Source organism: Phyllobates terribilis, unplaced genomic scaffold (assembly GCF_046119375.1).
Source record: "Phyllobates terribilis strain yellow unplaced genomic scaffold, ASM4611937v1 Scaffold_4__5_contigs__length_816908805, whole genome shotgun sequence".
NCBI classification, from domain to species: Eukaryota; Metazoa; Chordata; class Amphibia; order Anura; family Dendrobatidae; genus Phyllobates; species Phyllobates terribilis.
Window position 1 is genome coordinate 405734410 of NW_027362764.1, and position 20769 is coordinate 405755178.

General features: G+C 42.5%; 1 protein-coding gene across 1 annotated transcript in view; it reads left to right on the plus strand.

Moving 5' to 3' along the window:
- The window catches only part of LOC141265457 (dynein axonemal heavy chain 5-like), a 526560-nt gene that overhangs the window by 334081 nt on the left and 171710 nt on the right, over positions 1-20769 (plus strand). The window contains exon 56 of the mRNA XM_073678599.1: positions 5663-5817. Coding sequence (XP_073534700.1) covers positions 5663-5817 — 155 coding nt within the window. The remainder of the gene's footprint in view (positions 1-5662; positions 5818-20769) is intronic.

A 20769-nucleotide genomic window follows, 5' to 3' on the forward strand; every position in this document is an offset into this window, starting at 1 on the left:
TCGGTGAACTATGTCACCAATCAACTCTCGGCAGCTGCTGGGTGTGCGCGCGGATGTGGTGCAAATGAGGGGGGAGAGTAAAACTGTGAGCACGAGTGTGGATCAGTGATCTGTGGTCACTAATCAGCGCTCAGCCACTACAGAAAGCACGAAAAAAAAAAACAGACAAAAGTCGAGCGATCAAGTACTGATCAAGAAATGATCAGCACTTGGTGGCAGAAAGGCAGAGGGGAAACAGGGGGATTGGGGTGGATGAGGACGGATCAAAAAATCCTACTTATAGTTGTCTTCTATCAGATGTCTTCTATCGCAGGTGCGGCGATTGTGGTATCACAGGCTTCTGTGGCACTGCAAGGCCCAACACGGCACACAATTGGACAGCGCGACTGCCCTCTACAAAAAAAAAGGTTAGTGGGAAAAAAAAAAGTGTAAAGTAGCAAGCGCGAGTGCTGATCGATGATTTGCGTCACCAATCAACTTTCAGCGGCTGCTGGATGTACGCACGGAGGTGGTGCAAAGTGTGTGGGGGGGAATGGACAGTGACAAAAAAAGTACTGGAAAACAGCGAGCACGGACGTTGATCAGTGACGTAGTCACGGGTCAGCGCTTGGCTGCTGCAGGACGCACGAAAAAAACGCGCTCGGTGGCAGAAAAAGGGGGTGGCGAGGGCGGTAAAAAGAGAGGGGTGAGGGTAAATTGAGAGGGTGGAGGGGGGTTTGGGTGGATGAGGGGAGAACAGAGATGGACTTACCAAAGTCTTCTCTGTTATTTTTTCAGCAGGATCAGGAGCAGGCTCAGGAGCAGGAGCAGGGTGAGTAGCAGGGTGAGTAGCAGGGTCAGTAGCAGGGTCAGTAGCAGGGTCAGTAGCAGGGTCAGTAGCAGGATCAGCTGCAGGATCAGCAGCAGAAGCCCAGCAGCAGGAGACCGAAGACCCAAGCAGACGGGAGTCGGATATCCAGGACACCGCACCAGGACTGAAGCAGGATACCGGAGCAGCAGATCCAGAAGATCGAACACCGGAGCAGGTAGGAGAAAGGTCTTGTAGTGTCACAGAAAATTCTGTGGCACTACAAGGCCCAGCATAGTGCAGCTCAGACGTGACCGCTCTGTAGAAATCCTCACCAAGTGTGAGGATCTGCAGGGCGGTCACAGGGGGGTGATAGGGTGGTGACAGCCAGGTCACAGGCCGGTCACCTCCCGGTCAGGTACTCTGATTGGAGCAATCAATGTCATCATTGATCGCACCAATCAGAGATGGCTGGGGCCTGGGGATGCACCACAGGGGGTCACAGGGAGGTGACAGGCAGGTCACTAGCCGGTCACCGCCCTGTCACCTGTGTTCAGGTACTCTGATTGGAGCAATCAATGTCATCATCGATCGCTCCAATCAGATGTGGCTGGGGCCTGGACATACACTGCAGGGGGTCATGTGGCGGTGACAGGCAGGTCACAAGCTGGTCATCGCCCCGTGACTGCCCTGTCACCGCGCGGTCGAGCAATGAGCGGTGCGACCTAGACTGCACATCACTGTTTCCGGCAATCTGATTGCCAGAAGCAGTGAGAAATGCTGTGATTGGCTGTTCAGAATTCATGGTAGTGGGGGGGCAGCAAAACCCCACTGAATGATGGCGCCATCTACGCTGAGGTAAGATGGCGCTGTAAATTTAATGCGGTCACCGCGACTTCGGTCTTGGGACCGCATTAAAGATCGCGCGTAATAGTACGTAGCTGGCCCTATAGGCCCAGGGCGTAGGTACATACTATTAATGAAATAGGGTTCTTCTTAGTAACACTGTATTTGATCAAAAATAGTATATAAGCCATCCCACCATCGACAAGGTGAACCCGTTCGGGTCGGTCCTACACTGTCTAATATTAAAAACCTTACCATGTGTCAAAGTTGACCTCAATGTGTGAATAAGGGCAGACAATAGAATACAGATGTAGCAATCCTCATCTTGTCAGATGGCATAATATATTAACACAGCCATGTATCCCGTTATCTGACAAGTTATGGATTGCTACATATGGACAGGATCTGAACCAATAATCATACAGCGATACAGCATCAGAACCATGAACAGTACTGAAATACATCACCAGTACCACTGACAGAACAGAAATGCAGCATCACATCGACCATCAGTTCAGGAATACATTACCAGAACCACCAACAGTACAGAAATACAGCACCAGAACCGCCATCAGTAAAGCAATACATCACTAGAACCATCATCAGTATAGGTACATAGCATCTCAATCACCATCGGCACAGGAATATATCACCAGAACCATCATCAATATAACAATACAGCATCACAACCCACCATCAGTACAGAAACACATCACAAAAACTACCAACAGTACAGAAATACATTACCAGAACCACCAAAAGTACCGAAATACATAACCATCAGTACATGAATACATCACCAAGCTCAGTACAACGATCAGTTGGAATGTCAGGTCAGCTCCATATACAATTGTATTGCATGAACCTATAAACTTCCAGTATGTTATTAACTCCAGTTAAAAGAGGAGCTGATCTGCAGTTCTCTGGAGTGGCTGCTACACGCTGAACAGTGCTGTGTAGTCGAGCTCTGCACATTGTTGCATCCGGCTGTCTCTAGACCTACTCACAGTTTGGTAAGAGTGCTGAGTGTCGGACGGCTCTATTCAATGTTTACATCGCCACCACAAGATAATGCGGCAGATGTGCAGTACCCAGCAGCAACCAATACACATTGAATCGAGCTGCACAACACATCATTCAATGTTTACATCCAGCCGCTGTCTGAGCCTATAACAGGTGATCTGTGAGGGTGCCAGATATGGAGCCCCTCTAATCGGATATTGATGACCTATATTTGTGAAAATATCTAAAATTTGACAAAAATTTTGAAAAATTTGCAGTTTTCAAACTCTAAATGTTTATAACCTTAGATCAGATAGTCGCACTACACAAAAAAAGTTTATAAATACCATTTACCTATTGTTTACTTTACACCAGCATCATTTTTCAAATGTCCTTTTATTTTGGTAGGATATTAGAAGGGTTAAAACTTGGAGATATCGCTGCCTCATTCTAGATCAGCACAAAACTATTCTGTTGTGGGCACGCAAGGGAATCAAATCAGCTGTCGGTTACATAATCAGAGAAAAAATAAGTATACCTCAGACAAGCAGCCGACTGAATACAGCATTGCACTCACATCATCGTCAGTCACCTCATTTGACTTCTGTACTTTAGATTCTGTAGTTTTCTATCTAGAACTTAAACATATAGAATACAAATATTAAATAGTAATATACAAAATAAATTTCCTTCCATAGCCCAAAGCATTTTCCACCTTTGTAAATCTATATGCTTTATCTAGCTGAGATTGACTCTCCTATGCTTTACAGAAACGCTTGCAGCGGCTCTTAAATAATGCATGACACCGAGCACAACATACACCGCAAAGTCAAGTGTATGTATCCAGTTCCCTAAAACTCTGCTATTTCCTTTTAGTTCTGGTAAAGAGAAGAAGTATGAATGTCATTGTATCTTGTATCAAAATTGGGAAATCACTGCTTTCCCACATCCCGAAAGTGAACTGCGTTCCATACATTCTGTGATAATGGGATAACTGGGCTATTAATTAAGGAGCCCCATGGTGCCAGATATTGTCACAGCATTATAGGAGTATGTTTCATTCTGCTCCATACAATTTATTTGCTCCTTCTGTTTTATGATATTGCATTGTGTGTGATCTATTATAATGTGTAATGTAAATCAAGTAATTGTATTGTACTTTGTCATTACAAATTGGCTGAATGTGTCCTGGGGTTTTTGCCTTCTACTGGATCAACAGATTTAGGTATAAGGATTTTAGTAATACCATAACAGTAATACAAAAATAAAACTAATTAAAAAATTATAAACTGGTTTATTTGTAACTGTAATAGCGCAGTAATGATAAAAATAAAAATGGTAATTCATTTGTGAGGCCTAGTTCCAGTAAGTTAATGTAGTGTTGGTATGGGGAGAACAATTGGGAGAGAAAGGTTGAACTTGATGGACCTAGGTCTTTATTCAACCTACGTTACTATGTTACATTATGTCTTAAGATGTGAAAAGATTTGTACCATCGAATGAGAAACAGTAAAAACTTTTTTTTATGTATAAGGCTATGTGCCCACGATGCAGAAATGCTGCATATTTTTTACGCTTCTCCCTGGCAGGAAAAATGCACTCGGTTTTTACATGCGTTTTTCCTGCCAGGTGGAAGCGTTTGTCAAGCGTTTTTGCATGCATTTCCGCATGCGGGTTGACAAGCACTTTCCAAGCGATTTTAGCATCACTTGGAAAAGTGCTTGACAACTTGGTCACACTATATAAATCCATGCAACCGGCATGGATTTATAGTAGTGTGACCAAGTTAGTTAAAAAAAAAAGAATAAGAATGGTAAAAAATAAAGTTTATACTCACCTTCCGTTGTCTTCCCGGTGTTATCTCTGCTGCGTCCGGTGTGTTGGGCGGCTCGCGGTGTTGTGAAGGACCTGCGGTGACGTCATTGAGCCATGTGATGGGTCACATGACTCAGTTATGTCATGGCAGGTCCTTCACAACAGCGCGAGCATTGCAAGAGACCGGACGGAGCAGACAAAACAACGGGAGGACATCAGAAGGTGAGTATAAACTTTATTTTTTATTTTAAATTATTTTTTTTACAGTTTCTATGGTACCCAGGTCTGGATGAGAGTCTCCTCTCCTCCAGACTTGGGTACCATCCGCCCATAGAAACGCATAATATCCGTGTGTGCAAATGTACTGACACGTATATTATGCGTTTCAATGCAAGTCAATGGCGGCGATTACGCTGCGTGTCTGCAAATTAATGGACATGCTGCGGATTTTTGAGCGCAGCATAAACGCTGCGGAAAAATCCGCAGCATGGGCATTGACATTGCAGCTTGTCATTGGGGACCATGGGGGGCGGATTAGCAAGCGTTTCCCAAGCGTTTATGCTGCGGAAATTCCGCAGCATAAACGCTTGGAAAATGCATAGTGGGCACACAGCCTAAAACATATACAGAAAAAAAATTGAAATGATATTAAACAATCTTATTGTTTTAACAATTACATAAATATATGCTGAGACCTGCAAATTAGAAAATGAAGGCGGTACAGACCTAACTAACCCTATACTATAGCAGAATTATATCTGGCAGGTAGTTGCACTGTCGTTGCCCTCATGTGGTCTGACTATTATATATTATATGATTTTAAATTGGAATCAAAATTAAAATATATATAGCTCTAATGATGATACAAAAAGTAAAAAATTATAAAGAGAAACAATGGTGCAGTGGAGTAATAAATGTTAGTGCCGAGACAAGAAAATATTGGCTTTAACCATCTCTAGCCCTTATTAAAGACATTTTTTTTTTATCAAAGTGGGATTCCAATGACACTGACTCTTGTTTTTGCGATGACAGAAATGACCAAGATATCAGGCAAATATTATGCATTTCTTTAATGAAATTATAAGTTAAAATTGTTTTTCAGCACTTTATTAGTAGACATACCCAACACGCTGGGAACTAATATGATAGATCTATTTCATAGAGTTTTATGATAAACCCAATAATGACTAAAGATTATTTTTGATTATCCAGGATGCAATGATCCACCTTATAAAAATATCTCGCATTATTCGGACTCCACAAGGAAATGCATTGCTGGTTGGTGTTGGTGGATCAGGAAAGCAGAGCTTGACTAGATTGGCTTCCTTTATAGCGGGTTACCAGAGCTTCCAGATTACTCTGTCCAGGTAAATATTTCAATTAATGAGTTGTAACAACTTGGACTAGAAATGCTGACCAAAAACCCTGATATAACATTTTTTTATTCATTTATTTTCACAATTTTCTGGACTGAATGTGTGGCGCCCCTGAGGGTTCAGTCGCCACAGAGGTACTGCACCTCACTTAGAGGTGTGGTGCCTCCCTTCACTCAGGTAAGGAGGGAGTGCTGCACGGAACCCCAAACACCTGCATCCAACACTACACTGCTCCAGGCCGGCTGGAGGGGCGACATGCAGCGCGCAGCTGCTGAGCCCTGTCCCTGGCTGGAGTGGGGGTAACCCAAAGGTAGGGGGAACCAGTAGTGGGTGTGGATGGAGGAAATAGTTTAGGGGAGCACTCATACAGAAAAGATATAAAAAGAAGCAATCTTAGAATAGTGCAGTCCAGTCAGTGAGAGGAGAGAGTGAGACAGTCAGGGAGCAGAGTCTCTGTCAGAGCTCTGCTCCCCAAGCAGGGCCTGGCCTCAGAGGCCCAGGAGGGGAGCAGGGAGGAAGCTCCGTTCTGAAGAAGGGATCCTAGGGGGTACGGCGAGTGCAGGCGCCACCCGAACACCCCGAACCTGCCAGGTATCAGGAGGATCTTGGCCGCAAGAAGGGGACCGGCCCCTGGCCCAGTCGTGCAGCTTCAAGCCTCGGCTGGAAAAACCGGAGGCTTCTGACTTCTATAGCAGGAGCCAAACTCTCACTCCAATTCAAAAGTAAGGTCGAGCAGGTCTGAGTAGCTCCGACGGACAGGGGGGACCTCGCAGCACCCGAACAGGATTCACAGTGAGAAGCGCAGGGCAGGAGGGAGTAAAGACCCAGCGTGAAGTCGGTCTAGGAAGGTACATATGAAAGTGGGGTTCTGCTAGGTACACCCGAGCTGCCTGAGGAAGGACTGAACCCCTGCCCGGTGAACGCAGAGCGACGCGGGAGGATTGCACCAGTAATGTGCACCTGAGGAACTTGAACAGAACTGTGAGTAAACTCGGGTGACTGCACTGAACTGCCTCCGCTCCTTCATTTTGCCGGTACCTTTTCCCTCTCTGCACTACAAAGCCCAGCGCACCACCTCCATCTATTCTACACTGCCCTGAGGCCTGCTCCGCCTGTGGGGAGCCGTCCCATCACTTGCTGCCCTAACATCTGCCTCAGAGGACTGTTGCAGCACTGGTGATCCTCACCAGACACCACAGGTGGCGTCCCAAACTTTCCCAAATTCCCCCATATATTCATATTCCCCTTTTTAGTGACCGCCCTGGGTCACGGACCGGGCCAGCCGCCGTGATATCCCCTGCAAGCAGCCATAAGGCCCGGCTGCCGAGTACCCCACGGCCCTGGGGGCGCGTCAAATGCCTATTTAAGAATAAACTATATTCCTGTTATTTATAAATGAACATACCTGATACAAAACCTCATGTAAAAGTATCAATGGAAATCAGATGATGATTTTTTAAACTTTTTCATGTAATCTAGGTCGAGTTATATAGATGCAGGGCAGTAGAAAATATATTGTGCAATGTTGGAGTCAGGGTTGCCAACCGTCCAGAAATTCCTGTACAGTCCATAAAAATAGAGCACTTTTTTGCCCTGACTGCAAAAAATATTGGAGGCATCCATGATTTTTTTGAGGCTGAAGAAATATCCATAGATTATTATGACAAGATTCTTTAACTTTGAAGTAGATAATTTTTTTTATCCCGTTTTTGGGCTAATTCACAGACAACCTCCTATACTTTATAAATTATTTAGGCTATTTTTGCAATGAAATTGTTAGAACCTTGCTGTTAGGTTTTTTTTCCTTTGCTGGTCACATGACCTTGTTGGCCTATTTAGTCCTGCTCCGCCCTTCTGGCTTTGTTGGACTTCATTGTATATCTACTTTCTAGCTAGCCTGTGCTCTGTATCTAACTCTGTTAGTTTGCTTGGTCTTCGGACCTCTATGTTCTATCTATTTTGTTTGTTCGTCTGTCTGCTACTATTTCTGTTAGGAGGTGTCCCATATTCCTCCCAGTCCTTAGTACTTGTAGGGATTCCCTCCCCACATCTATAGGTCTTCGTACAGACTAGATTAGGACTTTAGCAGGTCTGATCGCAGGATCAGGTTCCCTGTTACATCGTAGGGATTCAGCTGAGTCTCATAGTAGGGACAGATCTCCTCTCTTTCCTTAGCTTTGGTAGCAGAACATAACAGTAAGTCCAGCCAGCAAATTCTCAAAGGAAAGATTTTTCTGTTCCATCATGGTGTCGGTTCAGGATTTGGCTCATCGCCTGCAGGGACTCTCTCTGGAGGTGGCCGAGCTCCGTCAGTAACTGTCCTGGAGCACATTTCTTGGAGCCTAAGGTATGTTTGCCGGATTTGTTTTTTGGTGAACACCGAGAATTTTTTTCATTTAAAAATGCTTGCTTATTGTATTTTCGTTTGAGACCTAAGTCCTCTGGGGATGAATCCCAGCACGTAGGGTTCATAATGTCACTTTTGCGCAAAGAGCCTCAGGAGTGGGCCTTTTCTTTGCAACCTAGTGATTCATGCTTCAGATCAGTGGATAGTTTTTTTTCTGCTTTGGGACTATTATATGATGATCCTGACCGTGTCGCATCAGCTGAGACTGAGTTGAGACGTCTAAAACAAGGATCGGGTAATGTGGAAAAATATTGTACACATTTTCGTCGTTGGTCCACTCAAACAGGGTGGAACGATTCTGCTCTGAAAAGTCTATTTCTTGCTGGGCTCAGTGAAAGGGTTAAAGACCTGCTAATTGCTTATCCTACACCTGAAGATTTGCAACAGGCTATGCAATTAGCTATACGGGTGGATAGAAGACTGCGTGCTAGGGTTAATGAGAGCAAATCCTCTGCTATGTCAGTTTCTGGTTATGATAATGTGTGTACTAACAGTGGTGAACCGATGGAGATTGGATCGGTGGCACCTCGCTCTCAAGAAAAAGACCGTCGTTTTTCGCAAGGCTTGTGTTTCTACTGCGGAAAATCTGGTCATTTGATTAAAGGCTGTGAGCTTCGTATGAAGAAAGAAAAAAAAATGGTCAGTCACGCCCGTATTGCCTGTTTAAATTCCAAGGGTATATTTTTAGCTGCTTCCACGATTGCTCAGGAAAAATTAATGGAATTTCGGGTGTTTGTTGATTGCGGGTCTACACTGAATGTAATTGATGGGGGATTCGTGGAAAAACTCAATTTAAAACCTGAACCTTTGTCATCCCCCATTGCTGTGGTTTCTGTGGATGGCTCCCCTTTGAAGAATATTACTCTCAAGGTCAGTGAATTTCCTCTCACTATTAATGGTGTTCACCATGAGAAATTGGATTTGGTAGTGTTGAATAACTTGCCTTCTCCAGTAATATTGGGTTTGCCCTGGTTAAAATTTCACAATCCTGTACTGGATTGGTCTACCAGTGAAATTAAATCCTGGAGCCATAAATGTTATGACAAGTGTTGTAACGGGCGTATTGCAGCTTTGGATAGGGGAGAATTGCCTGTTCCTATTCAGGATTTTTGGAGAGTTTTTTCTGAGAAGGAATCGCAGGTTTTGCCTCCCCATAGAGACTATGATTGTTCTATTGAATTTGTCCCTGGAGCGACTCTTCCTAAGAGTCGTTTATTTAACCTTACTATTCCTGAGAGGAAGGCTTTGGAGGAATACATACAGACAAGCTTGGCCGCCGGTCACATTAGGCCCTCTAAGTCTCCTGTGGCGGTTGGATTTTTTTTTGTAAAAAAAAAGGACGGCGGTTTACGTCCTTGTCTGGATTTTCGTGAGATTAACAAAATTACGGTACGCAATCCTTACCCACTGCCATTGATTCCTGATCTGTTTAACCAGTTATTGGGGGCCAAGTGGTTCTCTAAAATTGACCTTAAGGGGGCATACAATCTGTTGCGCATGAAGGAGGGTGATGAATGGAAGACTGCTTTTAACACTCCTGTGGGTCATTTTGAGAATCTGGTTATGCCTTTTGGTCTCACTAATGCTCCTGCATTTTTTCAGAATCTGATTAATGACATCCTTAGACCTTTGATCGGTAAAAATGTGGTTGTGTATTTGGATGACATTTTGATTTATTCGCCAGATCTGGAGTCTCATTGGCGGAGCGTGCGTGAGGTATTACAGTTATTAATGGACAATTCGCTTTTTGCTAAGCTGGAGAAATGTGAGTTCGCTGTACAGAGAATTAGTTTTTTGGGCTACATTATCTCCAGCAAAGGTTTTGAGATGGATCCGGTTAAGGTTCAGGCTGTGCAGGAATGGCCTAGGCCTATTGGTTTGAAATCGATACAGAGGTTTTTGGGTTTCGCCAATTACTATAGAAAGTTCATAAAAATTTTTTCTAGTATTGTCAAACCTCTGACTGATCTCACCAGGAAAGGTGCTGATGCGGTTCAGTGGTCTTCTGAGGCCATTGAAGCTTTTGTGTATCTCAAAGAGAGGTTCACCTCTGCTCCCATCCTTATGCAGACTGATGTTACTAGGCCGTTTTTGGTTGAGGTTGATGCTTCCTCTGTGGGGGTTGGCGCAGTATTGTCTCAGGATAACGGGGATGGATTACATCCCTGTGCCTTTTTTTCAAAAAAATTTTCGGAGACTGAATTGAATTACGATATTGGTAATCGGGAATTATTGGCTATTAAACTCGCATTTGAACACTGGCGCCACTTCTTGGAAGGTGCGGAATTTCCCGTTCAGGTTCTTACGGATCATAAAAATCTGATATATCTTGATGCTGCCAAGCGCCTGAATGCCCGTCAGGCTAGGTGGGCACTGTTTTTCTCGCGGTTTAATTTCTCCGTTACTTACATCCCTGGTACTAAGAATGTTAAGGCGGATGCCTTGTCTCGCAGTTTTTCTCCCATAGTCGGTGCTGAGAAAGAGGAAAACATTTTACAAGAAGGTGTTGTGATAGCTGCTTTAGACTCCGTTTTGGAAGATGAGATTCTTAAAGCTCAGGAGAATGCCCCATCTAACACTCCTCATGGGAGGTTGTTTGTGCCTGAGACCTTTAGGAGAGATTTGTTTGTTGAGTGTCACGAATCTCGGTTGGCAGGTCATCCCGGAATCTCTGAGACCAAGAGACTGGTGGGTCGCAGTTTTTGGTGGCCTGGATGGCAGAAGGAAGTCATTAAGTGGGTGCGCCAATGTACTATATGTGCTAGATCTAAGTCCTCACATACTCCTGCTGCGGGGTTGCTTTGTCCTTTGGAGGTCCCCAGTGCTCCTTGGACACATTTGGCTATGGACTTTATAACTGACCTTCCCCCCTCTGAGGGTTTTACTGTCATCTGGGTGGTCGTGGACCGCTTTAGCAAGATGTGTCACTTGGTTCCCTTCGTCAAACTGCCCTGCGCTAAAACTCTCGCTAAGGCCTTTGTCAAGGAAATTGTCAGACTTCATGGCGTTCCTACTGACATTGTTTCTGATAGGGGTCCTCAGTTCGTGGCTCGTTTTTGGCGTGCCTTTTGTGACAGGTTGGGAATTCATTTGTCGTTTTCGTCCGGATATCATCCTGAATCTAATGGCCAGACAGAAAGGAAAAACCAGGATGTTGAGCAGTTCTTGCGTTGTTTTGTGGCAGACAATCAAGAGGGGTGGTCTGAGTTTCTGCCACTTGCCGAATTTGCTCTGAACAATCATACATCTTCTTCTGCTGGTTGTTCGCCTTTTTTTTGTTGTTCTGGGAGACATCCGTCGTTTGGGTCGTTCTCCAAGTTGGGATCTGCCGTGCCTGAGGAGGAGAATTTTTCCGGTGATTTGGAAAGAGTTTGGACGGATGTGCGTGGTAATCTTCAGGAGGCCAACAGAAAATCTAAAGACTACTTTGATAGGAAACGACAGGAGGTTTTGTTCGCTGTTGGTGACATGGTTTGGTTGTCCTCTAGGAATCTGCGGTTGAGGATTCCTTCTAAGAAATTGGGTCCCAAGTTTGTAGGGCCCTTTAAGGTGCTTCAGGTTGTCAACCAATCTGCTGTTAGGTTGGAGGTTCCTACCTCCTGGAGAATTAATCCGGTCTTTCATGTCTCTCTGTTAAAAAAAGCTGTTGTGTCGGATGGTGACGCTTCTGCCTCTGTTCCTCCGGTGGTGGAGGACGGGGAATATGAAATTTCTCGCATCCTTGACTCTAGACGGTATAGAGGTAGTTTGCAGTATCTTGTGGCCTGGAAAGGTTTCGGACCCGAGGATAACTCTTGGGTGAGGTCAGATGATGTTTCCGCGTCCAGACTTATCAGAGCGTTTCACAGGAGATTTCCTGAAAAGCCTGGTCCTAGGGGATCCGGAGGATCCTCTTAGAAGGGGGGGTACTGTTAGAACCTTGCTGTTAGGTTTTTTTTTCCTTTGCTGGTCACATGACCTTGTTGGCCTATTTAGTCCTGCTCCGCCCTTCTGGCTTTGCTGGACTTCATTGTATATCTACTTTCTAGCTAGCCTGTGCTCTGTATCTAACTCTGTTAGTTTGCTTGGTCTTCGGACCTCTATGTTCTATCTATTTTGTTTGTTCGTCTGTCTGCTACTATTTCTGTTAGGAGGTGTCCCATATTCCTCCCAGTCCTTAGTACTTGTAGGGATTCCCTCCCCACATCTATAGGTCTTCGTACAGACTAGATTAGGACTTTAGCAGGTCTGATCGCAGGATCAGGTTCCCTGTTACATCGTAGGGATTCAGCTGAGTCTCATAGTAGGGACAGATCTCCTCTCTTTCCTTAGCTTTGGTAGCAGAACATAACAGAAATCTCATAAGTTTATGCTACATTTAGGCATGCATGTTCTGTGTGGCATGCCCTCAGAATAATATCCTCTGGTTGGCCCGATGTACCTTTATCCAACACTGTAAAACTGATTTACTAAGTAGTATGTGCACAATAGACATGTTACTTCTCCTATGTTATCTGCTTTTTTAAGTACTTTTGTTCAACTAGAAACCATTCTGGAGCATCTTTTCTTATAACTATTCATTGTACTGTTCCTCTGTGAATAATTGTGAATTGTTATAAAGGAATGTGTTCCTTCACTGTTACCTCTCATTGGACAGTCTCAGTATGTAGAGAGACACACCCCTAATTGCCAACACCCAGTTGCCAATTTATTCAAATATTTCTAGGAAGAATAATAGAGGAATAGCACAAGGCAAAGCTGTAAGAAGAGTTCTTTGACTTTTTTATTCCTCCCGTAGGAATAACATAACTCCTACACACATTTAAAAGTATTATGCCAAAAAAGTTTCAAGGTCTTTGCTTAGAAACCTGGAATCACTCATTTAGGTAGACTTTAGCTTGGCTAGTATAAAATATTCATCCTAAATTGTCATTGTTTGCAAGGCTCTTCTGTCTTTCCTTGAGTTGAATCAATGGCTTTAATAAAACCAACAAGATGCAATTGTCAGTTAGCATCTTCAAACAGTCGGTGTAATATACAATTGCATGTCTGCTCTTGAGCCTTCAGCTGTCTAATGAGTTTGTGGCCCTTCAGCAGAATACAGGATAATTGCAGGTTTCTATATATGTCTTGCCGTGATGTCAGATTTTATGTAAAGGGGGAAAGAAATATTCTTGACCGATAGCTGTTAAGTGTGCAGTGCAATGATTCAGCCGCTAATGAGTCTAACTCCTTCAAGACACTCATTAATGCAGACTGAACATGCTGCAATTTTGTTTTTCGCAATAAGGACTCTTGAGCATTTTACCCCGTGATGAGGAGACAAAATGTGCCAGCAAAACAGATGTAGTATATTGACCTCCTGTTGACTCCTGCATTCTCTTCTTTTTAATGTTGCAACCACCCTTTTTCAGAAGGGAAGTTCAGTTCTTGATTTTGAACATTTCCCTATTGAAAAAAGAATACTGTCATGTGGATGGTTCTGTAATACTGATATGGTATTTCTTCACTTTTCTTAAAAGCTATAAAACCCTATACAAATGCTATACAATCAAAGAATTGTGCAGATTATAAGTTTCCGAAATATAGCATCTATATTTTATCTACCTGATGGGTATCAAGCACAACCCCAGTCAACTTTTTTTATTTTGGTATAAAGGAGATATATTTTGATTTACCATAGACAGAACTAAATGGTTTTATTTTGTTCTGAGTTTTTTTTCCTCTTTTTTTTCATGCAGTTACCTTTTTAACTCAAAGCACCACTCTAGTGTTTTTCCCCACTGGGGTGTTATGACTAATGTCAGTTCACTTTCATTAGTAATGTACTAGCCTCCATCTTCATTTGTTATCGGAACCATTTTGATCATCTTCTGTAGGTTGTGAAATTTCGTACCGTTCCAGTGTTGGCCGGGCAAGGCAGAAGTCACTTGTCAATGTAAGGCTGGTTTCACACATTTGGATATTTCCGGTACCGGAAAAAACAGTACAGTAATTTTAACAGTGATACAGTTAGCACTGTTCCCAAGTGCCGGGTGCTGAACGCTGCCATCATCATTGTTCCCTGCCGGCGCTGCGATCAGCACCAGTAGGGACAATGTTGAGAGTAGTAGTGTCTGCTCCCCCAGTGTCCACTTGTAAAAATAAGAATAAAATAAAAAAACATATAATCACCTTTCCTAAATGTCCTCTGCTGTAATCCATGCGACCGATCGTGCAGAGGAACTGAGGAGAATGACGCGCTGCAGCGAGCGGGCCCCTGACCTCCACTATGCTCTGTGAGTGACAGGACACCACTTGCTGAGCGCAGATCCAGGGCCCACTCGCTGATTCCCAAGTACGTGTCAGACAGATGGCATTCGTGTGAGGTACGTGTTTACACAGATCCATTGACTTGAATAAGTCTGTGTGATCTGTGCTGCAGGCCAAAAACAGACATGTCTACGTGTGGATCACATGGACACACGGTCCGTGGAAACACACTGACATGTGCGCAGACCCATCCATTTGAATGGGTCTTCATGTGTCAGTGTCTCCAGTACTTGTGGAAACTGTCACCACATGTACTGGACACACTGACGTGTGAAAGAGCCCTAAGTCTGAGAGCCAGAACAAGGCTCTCATAGACTTAGATTGAGAGCATGTGATCATTACCTCTGACTTCTGGTCAGTCACAAGATGGCAGATTTCAGCTTTATCCCATTAACTTGAAACAATATAGATAATGCAATGTGTGCTTGAAAGCTGTGGTCCTTTCAACAGCTGATTGGAGAGTAAATTTAAAAACAGATCTCCACCAATTTAATATTGATCGTCGTCTAAACTACTGAAAGGCTATCCATTTTTAAAAACCTTGATAACCCCTTTAACCTTTAAGTGCAAAATTATGCTTATGTACATCCAAGTATGGTGGAACTGTACATAATGCATCAGGTCATACATGTACTTCATCAGGATGGCATGGACATAGAAGTTGTGTCTATGCCATGCACAGTGGGAGCTGGCTGTAATATACTGTTGAGTTGGTGCTGCATCTGCTAACTCTGATTTTAGAAAAACCAAAGACAAGCAAAATACCCAAATAACTGGAAGTAAATGGATAAATCGCAAGTGCGTAAAAATAATGATAAATAATAAAGGGTATTTAGTTAACATAATTTTGATCAAAATAATGTAAAAGCCATCCCGCAACGTCACGGCAACCCTTATGGGACAGTCCTAACTCTAATATTAAAACCTTACCATTTGTCAAGTGACATACATATGGATAAGGGCAGAGAGACTGAACCCTAGTAGAAGCATGGACCTGAGAGGCAGAATGAACCTTTCAGCTCAGACAAAGGGCGGCCACTCCCTTATATGCACTGAAGCACACTAAACTACAAAGAAAAAACCTGGGAGTCTGAACTGAAACGTAAATTGAGGTGCATGCAAAATGTAAATGCATGTTCACATAAGGTCACTGGTTTTTCTCAAAGATCTCAAATTTGGACTTATCAGACCAAAGCACAGATTTCCACTGGTCTAATGTCCATTCCTGGTGTTCTTTAGCCCAAACAAGTCTCTTCTGCTTGATGCCTGTCCTTATCAGTGGTTTCCTAGCAGCTATTTTACCATGAAGGCCTGCTGCTCAAAAATCTCCTCTTAACAGTTGTTGTAGAGATGTGTCTGCTGCTAGAACTCTATGTGGCATTGACCTGGTCTCTAATCTGAGCTGCTGTTAACCTGCGATTTCTGAGGCTGGTGACTCAGATAAACTTATCCCCAGAAGCAGAGGTGACTCTTGGTCTTCCTTTCCTGGGGCGGTCCTCATGTGAGCCAGTTTCTTTGTAGCGCTTGATGGTTTTTGCAACTGCACTTGGGGACACATTCAAAGTTTTCCCAATTTTTCGGACTGACTGACCTTCATTTCTTAAAGTAATGATGGCCATTCGTTTTTCTTTACTTAGCTGCTTTTTTCTTGCTATAATACAAATTCTAACAGTCTATTCAGTAGGACTATCAGCTGTGTATCCACCAGACTTCTGCACAACACAACTGATGGTCCCAACCCCATTTATAAGGCAAGAAATCCCACTTATTAAACCTGACAGGGAACACCTGTGAAGGGAAAACCATTTCCGGTGACTACCTCTTGAAGCTCATCAAGAGAATATACAGTACAGACCTAAAGTTTGGACACACCTTCTCATTTAAAGATTTTTCTGTATTTTCATGACTTTGAAAATTGTACATTCACACTGAAGGCATCAAAACTATGAATTAACACATGTATTAGAAATAATTGTGGTAACATATGGAATATAGCAGACAATGCACCGCCGAGAACGATGTTTTTTGAGCTGTACAACAGATTATTTCACCCAATGAATGAGCAATTTGCTCGTTCATAGGGTGATCAGTAGCCTTTTACACTGCAAGTTAATCGTGAAATTAGTTTTTAACAACACTTGTTCATGATTATCTTGCAGTCTAAATGCAGCTTAAGGCTCTGTTCACATTAGTATTATGTTTTCTGTTAGAGGATTGTCTCATGTATTTTATTTAGTTTATTAACTAGACTAGTCTTTATAGGAGACTTTTTGTAAAAAATGTTGACGCATTTTCCTGGTCATATTTGAGATATTGTTTTTTTTGAGCCACTTCCTTTTTGTATTTCCAGTATGGCCAGATAAATATGATGATTGCGCTTTGCGGCAGGTGTAATGAATGTTTGTTCATTGACAGAGAAGTTATATAGAATATTACAGCTTACAAAAAGTGATGCAATAAAGTTTCCTCCTTCAGAGTCAGGGTAGAGGCATCCAAGGTCTTATCTGTATTCATGGTGTATAATGCCGTATTCTGCCTTAGCTGGGTGTCCATCAGTTCCATACAGCGTTTATCAACTGGTGCATTATTTAATGATAGAGATGACTGTTCATCCTGCTTCACTATATTACAAGTCTCAACATTTTGTAACTATTCTAGTGCCCAGAGTAAAAACTGAAATATTTTTTTTTCTGTGTATAGTAACATAAACAATAAAAAAACAACATTTTAAAAAATGTGTATAGTAAAAACGTGCTGTAAATAAAATAATGATACATTCTCTTCAACACAGCCATGATGGATCCCAATGAACCCATCCTGCAGGATTCCATTGATGTACAATTTACTTAGGATTGTTTGCTGTTACTCCTCCACCTAATCTATACACTAGTGTTGTTTTCCTTCTGAAGTCTAATTTTCTTTTAGCTTTTCATTTCTAATTGTTTTTGAGATCAAACCAAGCTGGATATTGTGAAAATTCTAGAAATTGGCCACCATGTTATTTTTTTATGAAAAGGCATATGTAGTGTAGTGCGGCGGTGTTCACACTGTGCGGTAATGAGGCAGTGGCCCAAGGAAAGTTCAACTTAAATGTCTTTTATTTGCAAAACTCACAACTTAAATGCAAATGGTGTCCTCCGAATCGCAGCCGGGTGCTCCAAACAGTCCATATAAACTGGTTGCCATCTTGCTCTGAGGTGCGTCAGTTGATTTGCCTTCACAGTCCTGTGTTATGCCTTCACACAAGCTTGCTGTGCACCAATCCTGCTGCTTTGAAGCTTGCAAACAAACCACTGACACACCCAAACCTTTGCTGCAGGTTTTTAAATGAGAACTGTGGACATGAGCTACATGCAAGACCCGGGCTGGAGGGAGTGGTCCGCCCCACTGCCTTCCTGTAGTCTACTCCAAGAATAAAAGCCCATGCCAGGTTTTACTAAATCTGCCTTGGTCAAATAGCTTGACCAAGTCCAACTTACTTTTATTCTGCACTGCAACCACATCTGTGCCTGTGATTGCAATGCACTCCAGCGAGTTCAATATGTTTCTATGCACATTCTGGGGGATACATACCATCCCTCACATATAATTCCCCTCACTGCCTCACAGTAGTACTAAGGATTTATCAGGATTTCTGTTGACCTTCTACAGTTTGACCACTAGTGGCCGCTATTTCACTCCTTACCACTGGAGGCTGCTGTTGTGTTCTGCAATTGCCCTTTACCAAGATGGCAGATTCTGAATCTATAGAATACATCTTGTTTCCTCTTTGGGCCTTCTTAAAGCCACATGGACCTCTCACTCACTGCTTGACTATTGTGTCCATCTGTTAGCCTAGTTTCAGTCTCCAGCGCCTGAACATTCTTACCGAGACTGTTCTAATTCATCTACAGATTGTTTCCTACAACTCCTTGCTAACTCCAAGGACTTGTGCTCCTTCGGCCACTGGTTTCCAGCAGTACTACGCCAGTAACGTACCGTAGTCAGACTGGAGTACCTTGTGGAAAACAGAGAGTTTACCTTTCAACTATGCACTCTTGTTCACTTTTAAAAACATCACAAACTTGGTTATTAGTAGCAAATCATGTAACTTTGGATGACCTTATATGATGCCTGTTTTCACTGAGCCTTTTATTGCATTGCCCATTATCCTATTATGTCATATCCTGAGACTTCTGTGAGACTCTCTGGTGGCCCAGTGTTTGTAAGGAAATATTATAAATGGTTTATAAATCTGCAATATTCTTAGAAGTCATTAAAGAGGTTGTCCTCTACTTTTTTCTTGACTGCCTATCCTTAGGATAGGTCATCAATATCTCATTGATGGGTGTGTGATCTGCAGTACCCGGTCACAGCCACTACAGTTTTGGCGGAGCTGATGTGTTCCCACAACATCCGAGAACGTTTGGCCACTGCCAGTAACAGTTGATCGGCGGGGTTGCTGGCTAACACACCCCCCAACTATCAGGTCCTGAGTATAGGCCATCAATTAAACAGTAATGACCAACCCCTTTAAGTATTTTTTTCTCTTGTGTTAACACATTGCATATATGTAGCTGCTGCTAAAGTACTAGGGGCACTTACTGTTGTTCTCCTTAGCAGCCAGTCAGTCCGGCCAGCCATCGATTTGTGCTGCCTTTCCTGTGTTATTTTGATGCATATTAACAAGGGATTGCAGAGCAATTATAACAAGAAACCTATTGCTATTACATGAAAAAATAAATCAATAGCTAATTACATCAATATTTTATTATGTTGCTGTCATTAAGTGGCATGTCAAATTGTTTAATACTGTAGTGATAATGGCTTTTAATATGCTGTTATTATGTAATGTTTTATTCTAGTGACTTTAGTTTAAATATTAATTCCCTAATGTTCAATACTTACGACCATAGACATGTGCTCAGAACCGCAAAAAGACATGTAAATTTGCGTTTTGAAAAATGTAATAGCCAAGTTTCTAAATATTGCCTTGCCTGGAGCTACTATATGTGAAAAGCAAACAATTTTGTTACCTTGTGGAGGTCTAAACAATTAAAACTCAGTCAAACTTCCAGATGGTGTTTTATAGAAATCCCATTTTGGAAATGTGCTGTAATAATGGCTTGTTCCCTTTCACTTTCTGACAAGTCAATTGCAGTACCTTGACTTTCTTTTCTTAAGTTTGGTTTAGGTTACAGGTTTAAAAACAATGGTTAAATTAATAGTTGGTTATTTAACCCTTTCACCCCCCAAGCCTGTTTTCACTTTAATGAACAGGCCAAATTTTACAATTCTGACCACTGTCACTTTATGAGGTAATAACTCTGGAACGCTTCAACAAATCCCACTGATTCTGAGACTGTTTTTTCGTGACATACTATTCTTCATGTTAATGTTAAAATTTCTTCAATATGACGTGTGTTTATTTGTGAAAAAAATGGAAGTTTGGCGAAAAATTTGCAAGTTTTAAACTTTTAATTTTTATGCCCTTAAACCAGAGAGTGATGTCACACAAAATTGTTCATAAATAACATTTCCCAGATGCCTACTTTACATCAGCACAATTTTTTTTTTAAAAAAAATGTGTTTATTGAATTTTGCACAAAAATCAGAACATACAATCTATAGGGCCAACAGATGCCCAAAACTGTGCCCCAACCTCTGGGCTTACAAAATGTACAAAATGAACAGTATAAAAATAAAATAAAAGGAAAATACATATACATAAAAGAAAACAAAAGAAAAAAGAATGGATTAATTACATTAATTTCCCCATATATTAGATGGTTGTGAGAAATAATTTATATCCGTAAGTGCTGTGAATGTCGCATGGCTCATATTTACACTATTGCAAGATTGGAGGTGCAAGGTAGGGAGAGGGGCCCAGAAACGTCCCGCGCGTCACCCAAACTCAGAACGGCACACAAAATATCCCGCTTCCTCAACGTTCCCCATGTATAGACAATGGACTGTTTAACCAAGGTTCCCATATTTTATCAGTTTTCTTCTTTGCCTTGAGTGTGTGTGCCAGAGCCCTTTCATATTGACAGTTCGTGTTCAGTCTGGTCACTATCTCCCCCACCGTAGGGATGCCCACTCCTTTCCATTTAGCCACGATAGCTGATCTAACTGCGATCAGAATATGTGACAAAATTCCTCTAATTTCCCAGGGGACATCTATTAATCCTATATGAAGTATTCCCATACTAGGTGTTATCTCTAGGTGAGTCCCCAGTACATCCCATATCAAACTATCCAATGCC